The sequence below is a fragment of the Saccostrea cucullata genome, unplaced genomic scaffold (assembly GCF_032062105.1).
Source record: "Saccostrea cucullata isolate Sc308-1 unplaced genomic scaffold, CSIRO_AGI_Scuc_v1 ctg861, whole genome shotgun sequence".
NCBI classification, from domain to species: domain Eukaryota; kingdom Metazoa; phylum Mollusca; class Bivalvia; order Ostreida; family Ostreidae; genus Saccostrea; species Saccostrea cuccullata.
The window spans coordinates 191,999-207,500 of record NW_026935377.1 but is presented as its reverse complement, the minus strand read 5'-3'; the positions used below and the strand labels follow the sequence as shown (position 1 = coordinate 207,500).

The 15,502-nt window shown below is 33.3% G+C and overlaps 2 protein-coding genes across 2 annotated transcripts; one reads left to right on the top strand and one right to left on the bottom strand.

The window, feature by feature from the left end:
* The first annotated feature begins 2,229 nt into the window (after positions 1-2,229).
* On the top strand, positions 2,230-7,609 carry LOC134242603 (uncharacterized). Its single transcript, XM_062724703.1, has 5 exons — positions 2,230-2,653; positions 2,998-4,223; positions 5,509-5,627; positions 5,724-5,895; positions 6,345-7,609. The coding sequence occupies exons 1-5, from the start codon at positions 2,239-2,241 to the stop codon at positions 7,365-7,367; spliced, it is 2,955 nt and encodes a 984-aa protein (XP_062580687.1). The 5' UTR covers positions 2,230-2,238; the 3' UTR covers positions 7,368-7,609.
* A 1,477-nt stretch (positions 7,610-9,086) lies between these two features.
* LOC134242625 (uncharacterized) lies at positions 9,087-14,264 on the bottom strand. Its single transcript, XM_062724730.1, has 4 exons — positions 13,961-14,264; positions 12,018-12,147; positions 11,039-11,195; positions 9,087-10,604 (listed from the first exon to the last, which is right to left on the bottom strand). The coding sequence occupies exons 1-4, from the start codon at positions 14,108-14,110 to the stop codon at positions 9,449-9,451; spliced, it is 1,593 nt and encodes a 530-aa protein (XP_062580714.1). The 5' UTR covers positions 14,111-14,264; the 3' UTR covers positions 9,087-9,448.
* Between the last annotated feature and the right edge of the window lie 1,238 nt (positions 14,265-15,502).

The following is a 15,502-nucleotide window of genomic DNA, read 5'->3' as shown; positions in this document are numbered from 1 at the left end:
GACCAGTTTGACTAAAGCCAGCCCTACTAACGAAGTGAAATAGTATGGGCTGGCTTTAGTCAGACTGTTAATTAAAGTATTAGATGTATAACAAGCACTGTTGAAAAATGAAATTTTACTTTATAATTCCTCATCTTTAGCATGTTTAGTGTATGGAAGCTTTAATTCCAAAGTTACAAAAAGTTTTGTCCAGACATATTTGAAAACAGTGAAGGGTGTGTTATACCAGAAGAAGACTTCTGTGATATAAACTCACTTTAAGACTGTAATTTTACTTTATATTTACAAAAATAACATAGACGCTTTATAAGAAAAGAATTTTTTATTCAAAAGTTACAAACAACCAGTAAAATTTCAAGATTAAAATATGTTACTCAATCTTAAGCGTGTATGTCTTATAAAAAACAATTAATTCTAATTTTTTTGATTAAAAAGAAAAGACTGGGCTAAAAATTACTTTGATAGAAAATGACTTTCATCAATGTTGTACAAAAATAAAATACATAAAATATTTTTAACCAAGATATTTTGGAATAATTAAGCATTTACTACCCCTACCCCCAATTTTAGTATCTGTTTGCTGATACACAAATATAAATTTTTATTCTCAACACCATTAGTATGATTATGCCATACTTATATATTGATAAGAGTATAAAGCAATATAAATATTTATTATGATATCCCCCATCGGCATCCCCATCTAATTTTTCTCTATGAAATAAATACCAGGAAAATTGAGAAAATTCAAGAAAGAGCTTTACGTTTTATTTATGAAGATTTGGAGAGTAGCTATGAGTCATTACTATTTAAGGCAAAATTACCATCATTATAGAGATTAGAAAAGCGTTTGGTTATTTAAAAGTTGAGTTTTTGAATCAAAGTTCTAAATTTCTAAAAATCTAAAGCGTTTGAAAGTTGGAAGTTTGAAGTAAATTTTAAATAATCAAAAGACGAAAATGTTATCTAATTTTGGATTGTTAAGCGTAAACTTTCTAAACAAATGGTAGATTAAAAACTCAAAAGTTTAAAATACAAAATATGTTTTTGGAAATTTGAATCTTGAATATTTAAGGTAAAAATCTTAAAACTCAAAATGATAAACCTGTTTGGAAAATTGAAATTTTAGATTTTTGTAATTTAGAAATTTGAACTAATGTATTAACATTCTAAAACTCTAAATAATTTTAGAAATTTGAAATGTTAAGTGTTCGGACCCCTGTGGTTGTACACCAAGAAACATCTGTAATGTCCATGGTTTCACACAGAAAATGATTTTTTTCATCAGAGAAAACTGAAGAATTTTCTGAATTGCAGGGAGTTTTTTTTAATGCAAACGAATGTACCGATCAATAGAGCTACAACCGCGGTCTAGTTTAGCGAATTAACATGATTATAGATGCACACATCTACACGTTCCTCACTATGTTACGAATGTACCGATCGATATAGCTGTAACCGCGGTCTAGTTAAGCGAATTAACATGATTATAGATGCACACATGTTTCTTACTATGTTCACTGAAAAACGACTAGAAATAACAAAAATCTTTTGATAAATTACATAGTTTAAAGAAATAAAAAATTACAACATTTTGTTTACGCATCTTAAGATGTGCTATTTTTAGAACTTGGAAAAACCCAAGTATGTATTTTACTTTGAAAAGAATGTTTATGCAGCAATTTGTCTAACAAAACAACCGTATCATGGTTTTCTATCAATTTAACATTTGTTCTTTCCTCTGTTAAGTTATTTTCCTCTGCTCTGATGACATGTATAATGCCAAATTGAATGTCTATCAAGCCGTGTTGACAAAAAGCCATGCTTGTTTACGAAGGTCGATAACTCTTAAGACATAAACAGTTACAACATCGGCGATCATCGGAAAATGCCGTCATTTTTACCGGAAGTGCCCTGTTATACAATCCATGGTACATAATGATATTACCTGAAGCCATTTCTTGTCAAGTGGTAAGGTTTATGATTTCTTGAACAGAAAAATGGTTTCTTGTACACGTACGTAGTCTTCCCACAATGCTACCAGGCCTCTCCCGTCAATTTTTACCCAGTGGTATTGATCGCTTCGCAACTTCCTGACTCATTCGTACAAAAGGCTGAAAAGTAGTCTCGTTTTCCCCAGACTCTCGCTCTCGAGACTTGGCCCGAGCGAGAGTCTGGTCTGATTCCTATTTAATTTTTGTAACCAGTAGAGGTCGCTTTATCAAGATGGCGACTCCCATGAAAATTCACGAACGAATTTTCTTTTTAAACAAAGATGTGTGCGTGTTTTGCAGTTTAAAAAACAGACAGAGGTATTATATAATTAAAGTAGATAAAAGTAAAGGCGCAGCCTTTGAATTGACAGTGAACTTTTTAAAGAAAGACCTCAGCATCGAGGAGAATTTAGGAACCTACGCCTGTATATCTTGCTACAAAATGTTGCAAAGAATAAATGATATTGACAGTAGGCGCACCCAGTTACACGATAAGCTTATGTCAAGCTGTCAAAAGTTCAGAGTCATTAGTGTGAAAAAGCGCAATATTCATGGAAATCAAACCCCTACAATGTCAAAGTTTCAGGATCAGAAATCCACACCGGTGTCATCACTGACTTCAGCGTCACATGGTCTCGACTTGCCATCTGGAAGCAAAGGTAGAGTAAATATATCCTGTTTAGTGAATGTATCATGTACTTCGTTCTTAAATATTTGGATATGATGTACCATTAATAAATAATAACAAGGTCAAGTACATTTAGCTATATATCTTAAAAGTATCACTGCATCAAAGTGCAGTAATAGCCAGTACTATTATGCACATCCAGCAAAAAATGCTAATTTACAAAATAGTTTAAATTAGTAGCTATAAAAGTTAATTCAGGTAGGTTAATAAAGCTATGTAGGTAATTAAAGCTAAGTAACTAAATCTAGTATATTTACTAGTCTTGATAACTATAAATGACCCCCTCCACACAATAAAAGATGTTTTTTTTTTCAGGTTCTCTTAAAAAAATATCCAAACCACCGACACCAAGTACGAGTAAGTTATTAACAAGGTCTTTGTTTCCATGTCCTTCTACAAAAGACACAGATAGTCTTGCTGTGCCTCTGTCACCTCTCAGATGCAAAAAACAAGAACTAAAGACTGTGCAGATTTCAAAACTGAAACACACTGTATCATTTCGTTCTGCTCAACTTGTTGAGCAACTTCTTCTTGTCACAACAGCCTTAGCCAATGGTAGTATCAGAAAAGCATTAACATTACTCTTGAATTCGTCTAATGCTACAGTCAAAGAAAAAGTAAAAAGAGAGATTCAAAATGTGATAAATAAAGAGTGTTCTACCCTTTCCAAACGTGATCTACAACTGCAGAAGACAGATACTAGTGATTTGGAAAGCTTTGACTTGAAAAAAATTCAGGAAGACTTCGAAATCCATGCACCTTTCTTATGGTCTTTTGCCTCGCAGGCAAAGTACACCAAAACATATGATTGTGTAAAAGTTACTTCAGCTTTGTGCGTTCTATTGCAGGGGAGATCAAGAGTTCTCAATTCCCTTCAACATTCTGTTGCCATAGCCATGTATAATAATCAGCTACAAAAAGATGGATTCTCGGTGTTAGCGAGATTGGGATTCTCCGTTTCACATGCGACAATGAATGCAAAGTTAAACATTGCTAAAGCACAGAATGAGAATCTCATGAAGACATATCAGAGCAGTTTGAAAGACTTTATAGCAAGTAATAGATCCAGCTGTGTTGAAGTGATTGAAGCCGAGCACACATATGCTACTGTTGGTGTTGAAAAGAAACTTATGGGTAGAATAAAGGAACATTCGTATGCAGTGTATAATGCAGAACCTGAAAGAAACAATGCACCTCTAGGTTACAGATTTAATCTTGATAATTTAGATTTTCATATCCGAGTTCGAGAAATGACACAAGAACATCAGAACATTTCTAGGCATTTCACACAAATTATGGCCTTGGTTGATCGTGTTAATTGTGAACATTTGTCAGATGAACCTGTTGGAGATTTGTTGAATGTTCAAAACAGTGAATTTCTCCCAACTGTTGAAGACAACTACACTTTGAGAAAAGATATGATACAGGTTGTATCCAACATTCTTGTGGAAAATCTACCATCCTTTGAAGTATTTAAGAACATATACCCAACACACTTCTTGCACATTTACTCTACAGAAATGGCAAAGAAATCAACTGTGGTATATTTCCATATCCGTGTTTTTGTTGAAAGTTCAGTTACTTGATTATTTTAAGATCTGAATTTATTTGGATGTTGCTCAGGTAAATAGTTTAAGTACAGTAAAATGCTGTATAAGTGGAAATTTTAGCGAGACGCATACTTAGCGATTTCTACCTAAAATCTAATGTTTTATTTTTAGCGAGCAGTAATTTTAGCGATATCTAAAATACGAACTAAAGAAGCTATTACAAATAATACGGAGTTAATTTTTTGCGATATTCTATTTAGCGATGTCAGCACCCTTGCTAATAATGCCAAAATTAAATCCTTGCTATAAATTCTACTTATATTGTATTTGTATAGCAAACAATTGGTTAAAGCAAATGAATTCTTATAACAATATCATTTGTTTTAATTATAACAATTAATATCAACAGGATAAATTAATAAAATATCCATATAAAAATTTATCTTAGCTATACCTAGAAGTTTGTTACAGCTTTGTGTTACTGTACATTGCTGTTGGAACTTTTTAATAGGGCATATTTATGTTATATAAGTAAAATTATTTATTAAAAGGCAGCTCAAACTTGTACCACCATTCATAATCAAAAGCAAACTATCTGACAATCTATTTGATTTGAAATGAAAATTACCCGGTATGATTTTCACCTGATTAATGGTTTTGAAAATGCAATACTAGTGTATTATTTATCAGGGGATGTGATGGTAAGGGAGGATATTAACATTAAGTATGCAGAGAAAGTTCTTTTTTAAACAAGTATTGGTAACAATTTTCAGTTTCTGTCTTGCTGGTCATTTCAATTTCTTCATATTCATTGTTGTTCAGAAGTGTTATAAGTTATTCCTTTTTCACTTTGAAAGCTTATTACTAACATTATAAACTAAAATGCTGCATGTGCATATTAGTGTAAAAAAAAAAAAAATGAACAAAATATGCAGCATTTCAGTGTATGTTATTGTTGAAATATTTCTTGTTACAGTTTGTTTCTTTTTTTTTTTTATGTAGAATGAGCAGTATTTTAGGGGGATTGCTGCTCTTGCATTCATTTAGTAACAAACAGTTGGTAAGCATTCACACAGACCAGTTGTTTTATGTGAAATACATGTACTATAAATGTAATGCACATGTAAAATTATGAAAGTAAACATTTCCACCTTTTTTTTCAAATTACAGATGAATTTAATTTTTTTTCTTTACAAACTCATTGCAACATGATGTGAAGGATAACTTTTTTCCTTGTTATATCACTTATTTATAACAAAAAATATGAATTTTTTAGATACCACTGGGCATTTTGCTTAAAAATGAAAACAAAACAAATGACATGATAGAGATCCTGGAACACTTGCATCAGTTTGTCCCTGGGGCAAGGACAGATGTGGATGAAATTCATGAAAGGTTATTTATTTTATTTATGATTAATAATTTGAATAAGAATCCATGAGCACACAATCATTAGTTCTAAATTATGAATGATGATTAATTTGTTTTCAGAGAGGAAAGAAATATCCAAATGCGAGCCATTCCAGTTGGAGGTGACCAACTTACATGCGAGAGGATACGTGGTGCACATATGGCCCGTCTGGATGCTGATAGCCAAGAGGAAAGACTGGAGGGACTAATTACGATGGTTGAAGACTTCCATGAGAAGATAAACTTCCTACAGGTAATGCAATAAAATTCTAACAGTTCATTAGTAGGGATGTAAAGATATACCTTTACATATCATGATGCACACAAATTTGGTCAGTTACTGACAGCAATTTTGAATACAAATTTCTTAAATACAGTTTGAAAATTAAACTTTACATCTTTTAATTGCTTTACAAAATGTAATATATATATTTGAATTTTGGAAAATAGAATAAAATAATTTATTTCAATACATCTAGGTTTCAGGGATGACCATGTGTTTGTCATTCTTGCATTTGTTTCAAACAGTTATGACTTTTGAATGGTTACTGTTTAATACAGCTTTTACGACTCTTCACAATTAATTACAACTTCTCTATTTATGCAAATTTTTATTACTTGTTTTTAGGAAAATGAAGATTTCATTTTTAAGATGGCAAAGTCTTTTTTTCATTTTATTGGGATAGTTTTATTATATTGTAGGCAATGATGGATAGGTTCTATAAAGCAGCCAGTGCAAGAGAAATGGGGACACTGTACCAACTCAGAAACATTATTAACAGAAGAAATGTTGTAAAAAATGCAAGTGCTGATTACCATGCGGTTGGTTCTTTTATTGATTTGGTTACAGATGCACACATTATCACAGCAGCTTTGAAAGCATTTGGTATGACAAATATTGAGGACCCTTGCCCAAAAATTCCTCATTTCATGGATCTTGCTGATGAAAATGCAAAAAAGAGAGTTTTGGATAAGATAGTTGGGGAAATGGTGGACACCTTTTTCTTGAACAGCTTTGCATTAACTGTAAATAGAATGGAAGGTAATGCAAATGAAATGGGGGGTCCAATTACAGATGATGGGGTATTCAATTATGCCACAAATGTTACAAAATATGGACTTCTTAGAAAAATTTCTGTTCTGGCCACCAGAAGTGGAGATGGTATTCGACTAATAAGGCACTGGAAATATGCCCTGTTAGTATATGACCTATCACACAAGATTAAGTACAGACTTGAATCTTTCCTACTTTTGGCTGGTGTGAATGCAGTTTTCACAGAAAAGCAGAGACATCAGATTATCTGGAACCGGTTTGTAAATTTGTCTGGAGGAAAAGATAAAAATCTTGATGGGGATTATGTCATGGAGTTGCTTAACAAGTATGCAAAAGGACGTGTAAAATTATTGGGTCCTAATCAAACACCAGAAGTTGTAGACAGGATCGGGAAGACAATGATGTTTTGCCATAATGTGAATGAAAAACTGGAAAGAGAAATTGGAGTTCATCAAGGAGGCACTGCTCATGCACAAAGAGACAAAACACTTGATTTGAGAGCTGTTGTAAACCAGTTAAAAAATGCTGATGTATTTTCCGTCATAAGAGGTAGGCGACATGACTCATTTAATGAACAATTTGATATGTTCCATGAAGTTAATTCACAGGTTCTTCATAAGTGGTTGAATGATAAGAAACAGGAGTATTCAAATGGAAAGTATGCATTTTAAGTGACTGTCTTATGAAATGTATGTGTCATTTTACTTTTGTGAAATATTTTGTTTTGATACTCAAATGTTTTCCATACCATATGCATTTCTTTTGATGTTAATGGTGCAGTTTAATTTCTAAAGATGATATGTTTCAAAAGTCTTAAACCATTTAATAAATTTGATTACACATTTTGCCATTTTTCAAACTCCTTTTGATGTATCAAGTTACTCTGTAAAGACATTTTCTTATATTAATTTTGTGCTTAGGCCATATAAAATTAATCTTTAGATTCTCATCCCCGCCCGCCCCTCTCAAAATGTTCCGCCCCGATGTTTTTTATTTTTATTTTTGGGTATTTTAATGTATTTTTATTAAGTAAGAATTTGGGTCAAAGTTTAAGAGTTATCTCCCGTCTGTATTAAAAGTCGCGTGTCGCTATTTATAGCAAAAACGCCATGTGAAGAATGGAGAAAAATCGGCAATAAAAGCAGTTTAAATGTGTAAGGAAAAGATAATTTGTCAGTATAGAGAAGGCAGAGAAGAAAAACTAGCATAAACACATATAGATACCATCACTGGCAGGAGTAAGTATGTAGAGAGATTGTATTGTAACTAAGTAAAAATAGACGAGGAAAGTCAAGTTATATATAACGATCTCCAGCTGTGTGACTTAGCTTTGAAATAAAAAAAAATCTACAACATCGTAGACAGACTTTAAGAGAAGGCCTAGATTTTTCAGTAGAATATTTATTAGAACATTTATATAGATTTTGCAAAATAAGAAGTCACGCATACACAGTTTATTGGTATCCCCACCTCATTTTGTTAATTCAGGGTGTGTCGTATAATGTGTACTTGATAATTTGTTAATTAACAATAAATATTTAACTTAAAAAGAAAAAATTCTTTAAATATTTAAAAGAATATGAAAAGAATTAAATCTATTCATATTTGCATTAAGGTAATGAAAAAAATGTGTACGGGGCGTCCATTGTTTTGTTGATACTTAGGCCTATATATAAATTAACAATTATAAAAAATAAAAAATAAAATCCGCCCACCCGCCCCAATTTTTTGGCAAATTAGGATGAGAATCTAAAGATTAATTTTACCTGGCCTTATCTGTGAATTAATAAATGTGATAAACACTTTTGAATGGGGTTGAATAGTTTTTCAGTTTATAAACAGAAAACTGGTAGCTGCAAGAATGAAGCCCTGTCCAATTTTTAAATCTATATCTAATCTTTTCAGAAAATTCAAAAAAAAAAAAAATAAAAAAAAAATTGGAGAGCTAAATTATTGCAACTAAAAAGAAGAGCTCAACATATCAGTGATAAACTTAGAGTGTAAATAATCAAGGTTGTATATACTGTATTCAGGGAAATTTTTGGCCCATTTTTATTTTCCCCCTTCCCTTATTTGAGCCAATTTAAAACAGAGCGAATTCAAAGAATGCAGTATAATTTCTTAAACAGTACTATGACTGAAAAAATTTAAAACAGGACAAACTTGTTTGCGAGTGTGAAAGGGGGATAATAACAAGGGACGAAAATAACCCTGTATACAGTATTTATATTTGCTTCAAATTAATTAAATATTCAGAGCTCTCAAAGAATTCAAAGATAATAAATCAGTGTGATGCTTTCATCATATTATTAAATATGTAAGCACATCTCATTTGCATCAGATGTATAAAAATGTGCAATGCAATAATGTAAACACTTCTCAATGCCTTCTTTATTTGTAAGGAAAACAAGTGTGAAATGTAAATATAATAATTTAATATAATACAGCACTGAAATTAACAAACAAGCATAAATTTGGGAATGGTGCAAACCTAAAAAAAACTGTTTATCTAGGCACTGCATGTCACATTTTAAAAAAAAATAATTGAATGAACAATGAGTTACATATAAATACCTGAATATACAGAGAAACAGGGATGTTAAATTTTGGTGAACTCTATTTACAGGTGCAATTTATCACCATTTAAAACATGGTATCATTAACAGACTGCATATAAAAGTGTAAGATTATCTGAATGTATTACTTCTACATCATGGAGCTACTAAAATTGAAACTGAGGCACATAAATCGATCAATCATCATGATCATCAAGTACTTCATCAATAATGCACATCACTGAACTTGCAAGATTTTTGTCAAATATGTACTCAGACAATAAATCCTCTATACTACCTATATAGTGAACATTGCTTACAACTGAATCAATCAATGAATCACTTAATCCAGTTAAGATACCAACATTTAGTAAAGATGGACCACTGTCCTCTAGACATATTTCTCTATACTCCTTAAGTTTTTCAGATATTTTGTTGCGCTGTCCTTCTGACACCGTATGGCACATCACTAATTCGCAATTTAAGGTAGCAGCATGCAAAGCAGCATTTTCTTCAAAGTCTGACAAAAGAGAGTCATGTAAAGGTGGACAATTTAAACATTCACATGTTTTACAGCAATTATCACAGCACAAATGTTTTGGAGTTACTGGTAAAGATTTATTGACATCAGGTGTGAAGAATTCTTGCAAAAGCACTCTTCTGCAGGTTTCAGCCATTGCATATGACCTCATTTTGTCATCCGTTGCTGTTTTGCCAATGTCCATTCCATGATAGTACAAGACTGACATTGCACTTCTACCATCTCTGCCACACCTCCCGAATTCTTGCATGAATTCCTCAATAGATCTTGGTGCTCCCCAGTTTAATACCATATCTATATCAGGAACATTTACTCCTAGGCCAAAAGCAGAGGTACAAATGACCACCCTTATCTTGCTATCAACTTTTGGAAATTCATCCATGACAATAGTTTTGCACTTATTTGATGTTGAATGGTGATACATAGCAACTAATCTATTCTTAGCACAATGAACACCACAGTATGCATTGTCTCCCAGAACATCTGTAAAGAGTTTGAACAGCACTGAACACGCTTTAATGCTGCGACAATAAATAACCGTCTTGGGACATTGCTGCTTATGATTCCTTAGGTTTTCCATCAACCACGTCAACGCAGGTTTCCCATCACGAGGTGCTTTAACACTATTAAGAATAATGTTTTTCCTGTCACAATTGCCAACAACAACATTTCCTCTCTCCATACAAAGTTTCTTCATAATTGAAGTCCTGGAGATTGGTGAAGCAGTTGCTGTCAATGCCAACATGTTAGAGTTTGGTAGAATACTTCTTAGCTCTGCTAATCTTCCATAATCCGTTCGAAATTCATCTCCCCTGTAATTATGGAGTACATTTATAAAACATTTATACCAGGATCAAGATGAATCAGGGAAAATTTGAGAAAAAAAAATTATTTCACAATAGTTAAGATATGAACTGTAAGAGAAAAGTTTCAGTTTTTAGCTTACATGTGCTAAATAGCCTGCATCTTGTCTTAGCTATATGTAGTCTATTGATATTGTGTTTTAGTAAGTGTGTATTTTTGGGGGGGGGGTATTTTACATGGCCACTTTAAACTTTTAAATAACAATACAACTGTACTGTGTATCCCTTTAAAAAAATGTTATTTAATTTGTTGAAAAACATTCCTATGAACTAATATGTAATTATGTTCACTTTATAACATTATAGTTATCTAAATTTCTAATTTAATTACAAGCATTTCATTATCTTATATAATAATATGCAACTTTAGTTACTTTACGTACCATTGTTCCACACAATGTGCTTCATCCACAACAATAGCTGCTACTCTTGATTGATATATTTCAGTAGAAAACAACTGCCTCCATTCTCCATGAAAAAGAGACTCTGGGCTCATCATGATGATAGGAACTGATCCACTTGCAAGGTCTTTTTGGGTTTCTGAAATATCAATTATAATATCTATTACTGAAAAAAAACACATACAATCAATACACCTTGCTTCAAACAAAATGTATGATGAAATGTTGGATTTGCACATGTTTTACGAGTCTTAAGATACATAAATACCACAACATGTATGTATATATTAATATATAAAAGTTATATATATCATTATATAAGTTTTCAAAAATCGAATGCTTTATCTTTGCTGTGTTACTGGTTTAACTCCTTAGAATACATATAATCATATATAGCCTTGCACTTGCAATTTTTGGTAAATTTTCATAAAAAACAAAATTTGACATAGCTGTACACAGGGGATGACAAATCCCATTGCCCGACGCCCGGGGCTAGTGAAATTTAGGGTTGGGCAAGTGAAATTTTATCAACCACTTGCCCGTGGGCAAGTGACTTAATCAATTATCAAAAATAAAATCAATATCTATGCCAATATTCTACTCACTATTTTTTATATATATATTTATAAATACAGTATAAGTTAATGGTAGGGCAGGCAAAAATTCAGGTAGGGTAAGTGAATTTAGACCATGTACTTGCCCTTGGGCAAGTGCCTTAAAAATCTATTTGTCAGCCCCTGTGTACATGAAGCTTCTATGAGTTTAAATGAAGCTACGATGGGTGGTTCAAGCTATGTACTAGACGTATTAATGCTGAGTTATTGCATATATATGACCATTTAATTACACAATAAATAACAAGCCTTCATATATTTACAATAACCTAATAATTTGCTTGGAAATATTCATGTACATATATAAATGTTCATCACATGGTACATGTATGACATTTTTAACCCACCTGGTGTTTGTACTTTGCTTGCGTACACACAACGAATCCCACTATCTGCAATATTAACAACCTGATCCTCCATCAGGGCCACTAATGGTGACACGACGACGACGATGGTCCCTGAAACACCTTTGTATTCACAGGGGCTTGTCACGAAATATTTATCTTCTTTTAATAAAGTTACCCCTACTATAAAAATACATTATAGTAGGGGTAACTTTATTAAAAGAAGATAAATATTTCGTGACAAGCCCCTGTGTTGTATTGGGTGTTGCTAAAACGCGGAACGGAAAACGGAACGGAACGGAAAACGGAAAATATTTCTCAAGCAAATAACAAAGATTCGATATAAATCAGATTAAGAACAATCTTCTTGTTGTAAAAGTCACTTCTAATAAAAATTTATTGTAAACTATTATATATTTATGAGTCATACACACATACAAAATGCTACTGAAATTCGACCCCCCCCCCCCACTTACACACACAAACCATCGGCGTCGGAAGAAAATTCAAAGTGGGGGGGGGGGCTAAGTGTGACAAAAAATATACCTTCAAAAAAATCCTTGCAAGCAAAAAAAATCCTATTTTCTAGGGGGGGGGGGGGGGAGTTTGAACTTCAATACCATTTTTTTTTTTCCAAATACAACCACTTTCACCATTCTTAACCTATACTGCAGTGTGTCTGTGGAAAGTGTGGGGGGGGGCTAAACCTACGAAACAATGTTCAATGGCTATACTAAGTATATGTTTGGAAAAAGAGGGGGCTAAGACACCCCCTCCCCCGGTTTCGAGGCCTATGCAAACACACACACAAAATTGGATTTTCGGACATTTCCTCCATTTTTGCTCGTCAAATTTGTTGTATGTTTGTATTTTTTTCTGACCCCCACCCCCTCTTTCAATTTGTTTCCAATGTCAATGTCTGTAAAGACAAAAATAACTAGTTATGATATTCAGATTATGCACGCAGTGTCGAATTCTCGAATGATGAAAGAGGGAGTGGCAGTTTCGGGTCTGTGTAGGGACCCACAGCCACATTAAAAATTGATTTATTAAATCTTATGTTTATTTTGGAGTCAAAAAAGAGGGGGGGGGGGGGGGGTCAGACCTATCACAGCTTATAAGACTTTTCTGATGAGTGGGAATATTTACGGGGTCATTCATAAACAACTCCCCCCCCCCCCCCCCCCCGCACAACATACAAACATATGTACCTCAAACCAAAAAAAACAAACAAAATTTAAGTTTAAATTGAAAGATTCTGCATTATATCTTCCACATGAAAGATTTCCTACTTTGTCTATCCAGAAAACGACTCTATTTTGAATAAAATTTAACAACCAGTGAGTATGAGAGATGTTTATTCGAGCTTGCCGTTAAGATTTGTACTAAACGTGATCTTAATATTTCTTTTACATTTTATTTCTCTTTCCGTGGTTCAATAAGATATCAAATATTGCCCCCCCCCCCAGTCATAACCTTTTTACTACGGAAATGTTCATTCAAGTTCACATCCTCACTTTTTGTGAATGTAATTAATTTAGTAAGTTAGTGTAAAAAAATAGTACTGAAAGATGTTGAAGTTGAAACTTATCCCCCCGCCTGAATCAAACAATTGTTTTCTTTTTGTGTTTTATGCCCCTCCTGCATGAATCAAACAATTGTCTTCTTTTTGTGTTTTTGCTTGTCAAATACTTTTCAAGTTCGTTTACCCCCCTCCCCCTTTTCAAATTCGATTCTAGGTGACTGCTATGCTAGCGATTTTCGTACATAAGAGATGAGCATGACAAATTCAACTTTTATTTAATAGTGGGGGATTGAATGTGTACAAGATATATCGTTTATGATAAAATTTGTACATTTTAAATGATTTAATCCAAAATAATATATTCCGTTTTCCGTTCCGTTCCGTTTTCCGTTCCGCGTTTTAGCAACACCCCTTTGTATTCGTCTACAAGTGTAGGTATAAGAGAATATATTATGGTCTTCCCGTACCCTGTTGGTAATACGCCTAGTACGTCTTTGTTGTACACAATTATGTCTTTAAGTATAACTAATTGAAGTTCTTTTAGTTGAAAATTTAATTTTCTCCTTTCCATACACACTTCAGACTAGTCTAAAGCTGTACCAAACTTCTCTTCCGCCATTTTTTTTGTGTTGTTTATATCAGCCAATGAAAAACCATACCGATTTCTCGGTAAGCCTCGACTTGAAATCACAAAAATTAAATAGGAATCAGTCTCAGACCAGACTCTCGCTCGGGCCAAGTCTCGAGAGCGAGAGTCTGGGGAAAACGAGACTAAGCCAGAGCCAATGTCAGAGCTACTCTGAACTCATCGGGTTTTATAATATGCAGAACACCGACAAATAAAAGGTTCCGAACACATTAGTAGGGGTGTATATGGCAAATACCCCTTCCTGAAAACAAACTAGTTTGATCCAAGGTATACACCGAAAGGAGATGGGTGAACTTAGCGTGCAGAAAGCCCACTAGCTTCAGACATATAAAAATCATATTCAAGTGAATTTAGTATTTAGAGTAAAGTTCTTATCATTGATTTTAATGAAATCATGATAATCAAAAAGTTTTGAGAATTTTTTTAAATTAAAATTTATTGCGTGGACCCTGAGGTCCACGCAGTAAATATATAAGCGAGGTTAAATCGGATGCCATGGGCAAACGACAGGCTACGCAGGCGCGAGAATGCTAGAGAGTTCGCACCTTAGGTAACTTGCCCGTAAAATAATTCGCCCTATTCAAATTAGAACGTTATTCATTGGAAAATCGCGCTTTTAAACCCACATTTTGCATTTACATATTCATTGGTGGATCCAAATTTCTCTCTTATATATATACTTTTATATACAAACTAAACAGTGATTCTACGGTAGAAGCATTTTAAAAGGTGGGAACAACTTGCAGTTTACTGTACAGATACACGTAACTTAACATCTTGAATGCAACGACTAGTTCTAGCTTTTAAAAGATAGAACAAGTTTTCACCGGCATTAGTTTTGTGCATCAAGGTTCGTAAAATAATTTGATATTTCAGCAATCCAAATACCGTTTGATAGAGGTCTGTGGCAACGGTTTTTAATGTAGGGGGGGGGGGGGGGGCAAAAAAATCTGCGTTCTACAGAACTGTGCTACACGTGAACCATCAGATCTCTATTTTTCCCATGATAGATTTCTTCCGTATAAATCCAGAACATGTGTCATTCCCAACCATTATGAGTTACATGTATCGAAATAGCCCGATTTTTTAAACTGACAAAACTAAAGGCCGCTAATCGGAGACAAAATTTAACAATTTTGCTTTGAGACTACAACCAGTCATAAGTAGGCAGATCATTGTAGAAAATGTGAACAAACCTACATGAATATTCACTGCACCTAGAAATTTTCTAACTTGAATTTCGGTTAGAAAAACATGCATATGGTCCACGTATTGCAGTCCTTTTTTAAAGGACAGCAACTTGTTCTTTTATAT

Excerpts from the sequence above, each read along its gene's own strand:
- LOC134242625 (XM_062724730.1), bottom strand. The coding sequence starts at position 14,110 with ATGGAAAGGAGAAAATTAAATTTTCAACTAAAAGAACTTCAATTAGTT. Across the intron at positions 12,148-13,960 it reads TTATACCTACACTTGTAGAC|GAATACAAAGGTGTTTCAGG; the intron begins GAATACAAAGGG and ends ACAAGCCCCTGT. Across the intron at positions 10,605-11,038 it reads GCACATTGTGTGGAACAATG|GGGAGATGAATTTCGAACGG; the intron begins GTACGTAAAGTA and ends CCATAATTACAG.
- LOC134242603 (XM_062724703.1), top strand. The coding sequence starts at position 2,239 with ATGAAAATTCACGAACGAATTTTCTTTTTAAACAAAGATGTGTGCGTG. Across the intron at positions 2,654-2,997 it reads CTTGCCATCTGGAAGCAAAG|GTTCTCTTAAAAAAATATCC; the intron begins GTAGAGTAAATA and ends TTTTTTTTTCAG. Across the intron at positions 5,628-5,723 it reads GTGGATGAAATTCATGAAAG|AGAGGAAAGAAATATCCAAA; the intron begins GTTATTTATTTT and ends ATTTGTTTTCAG.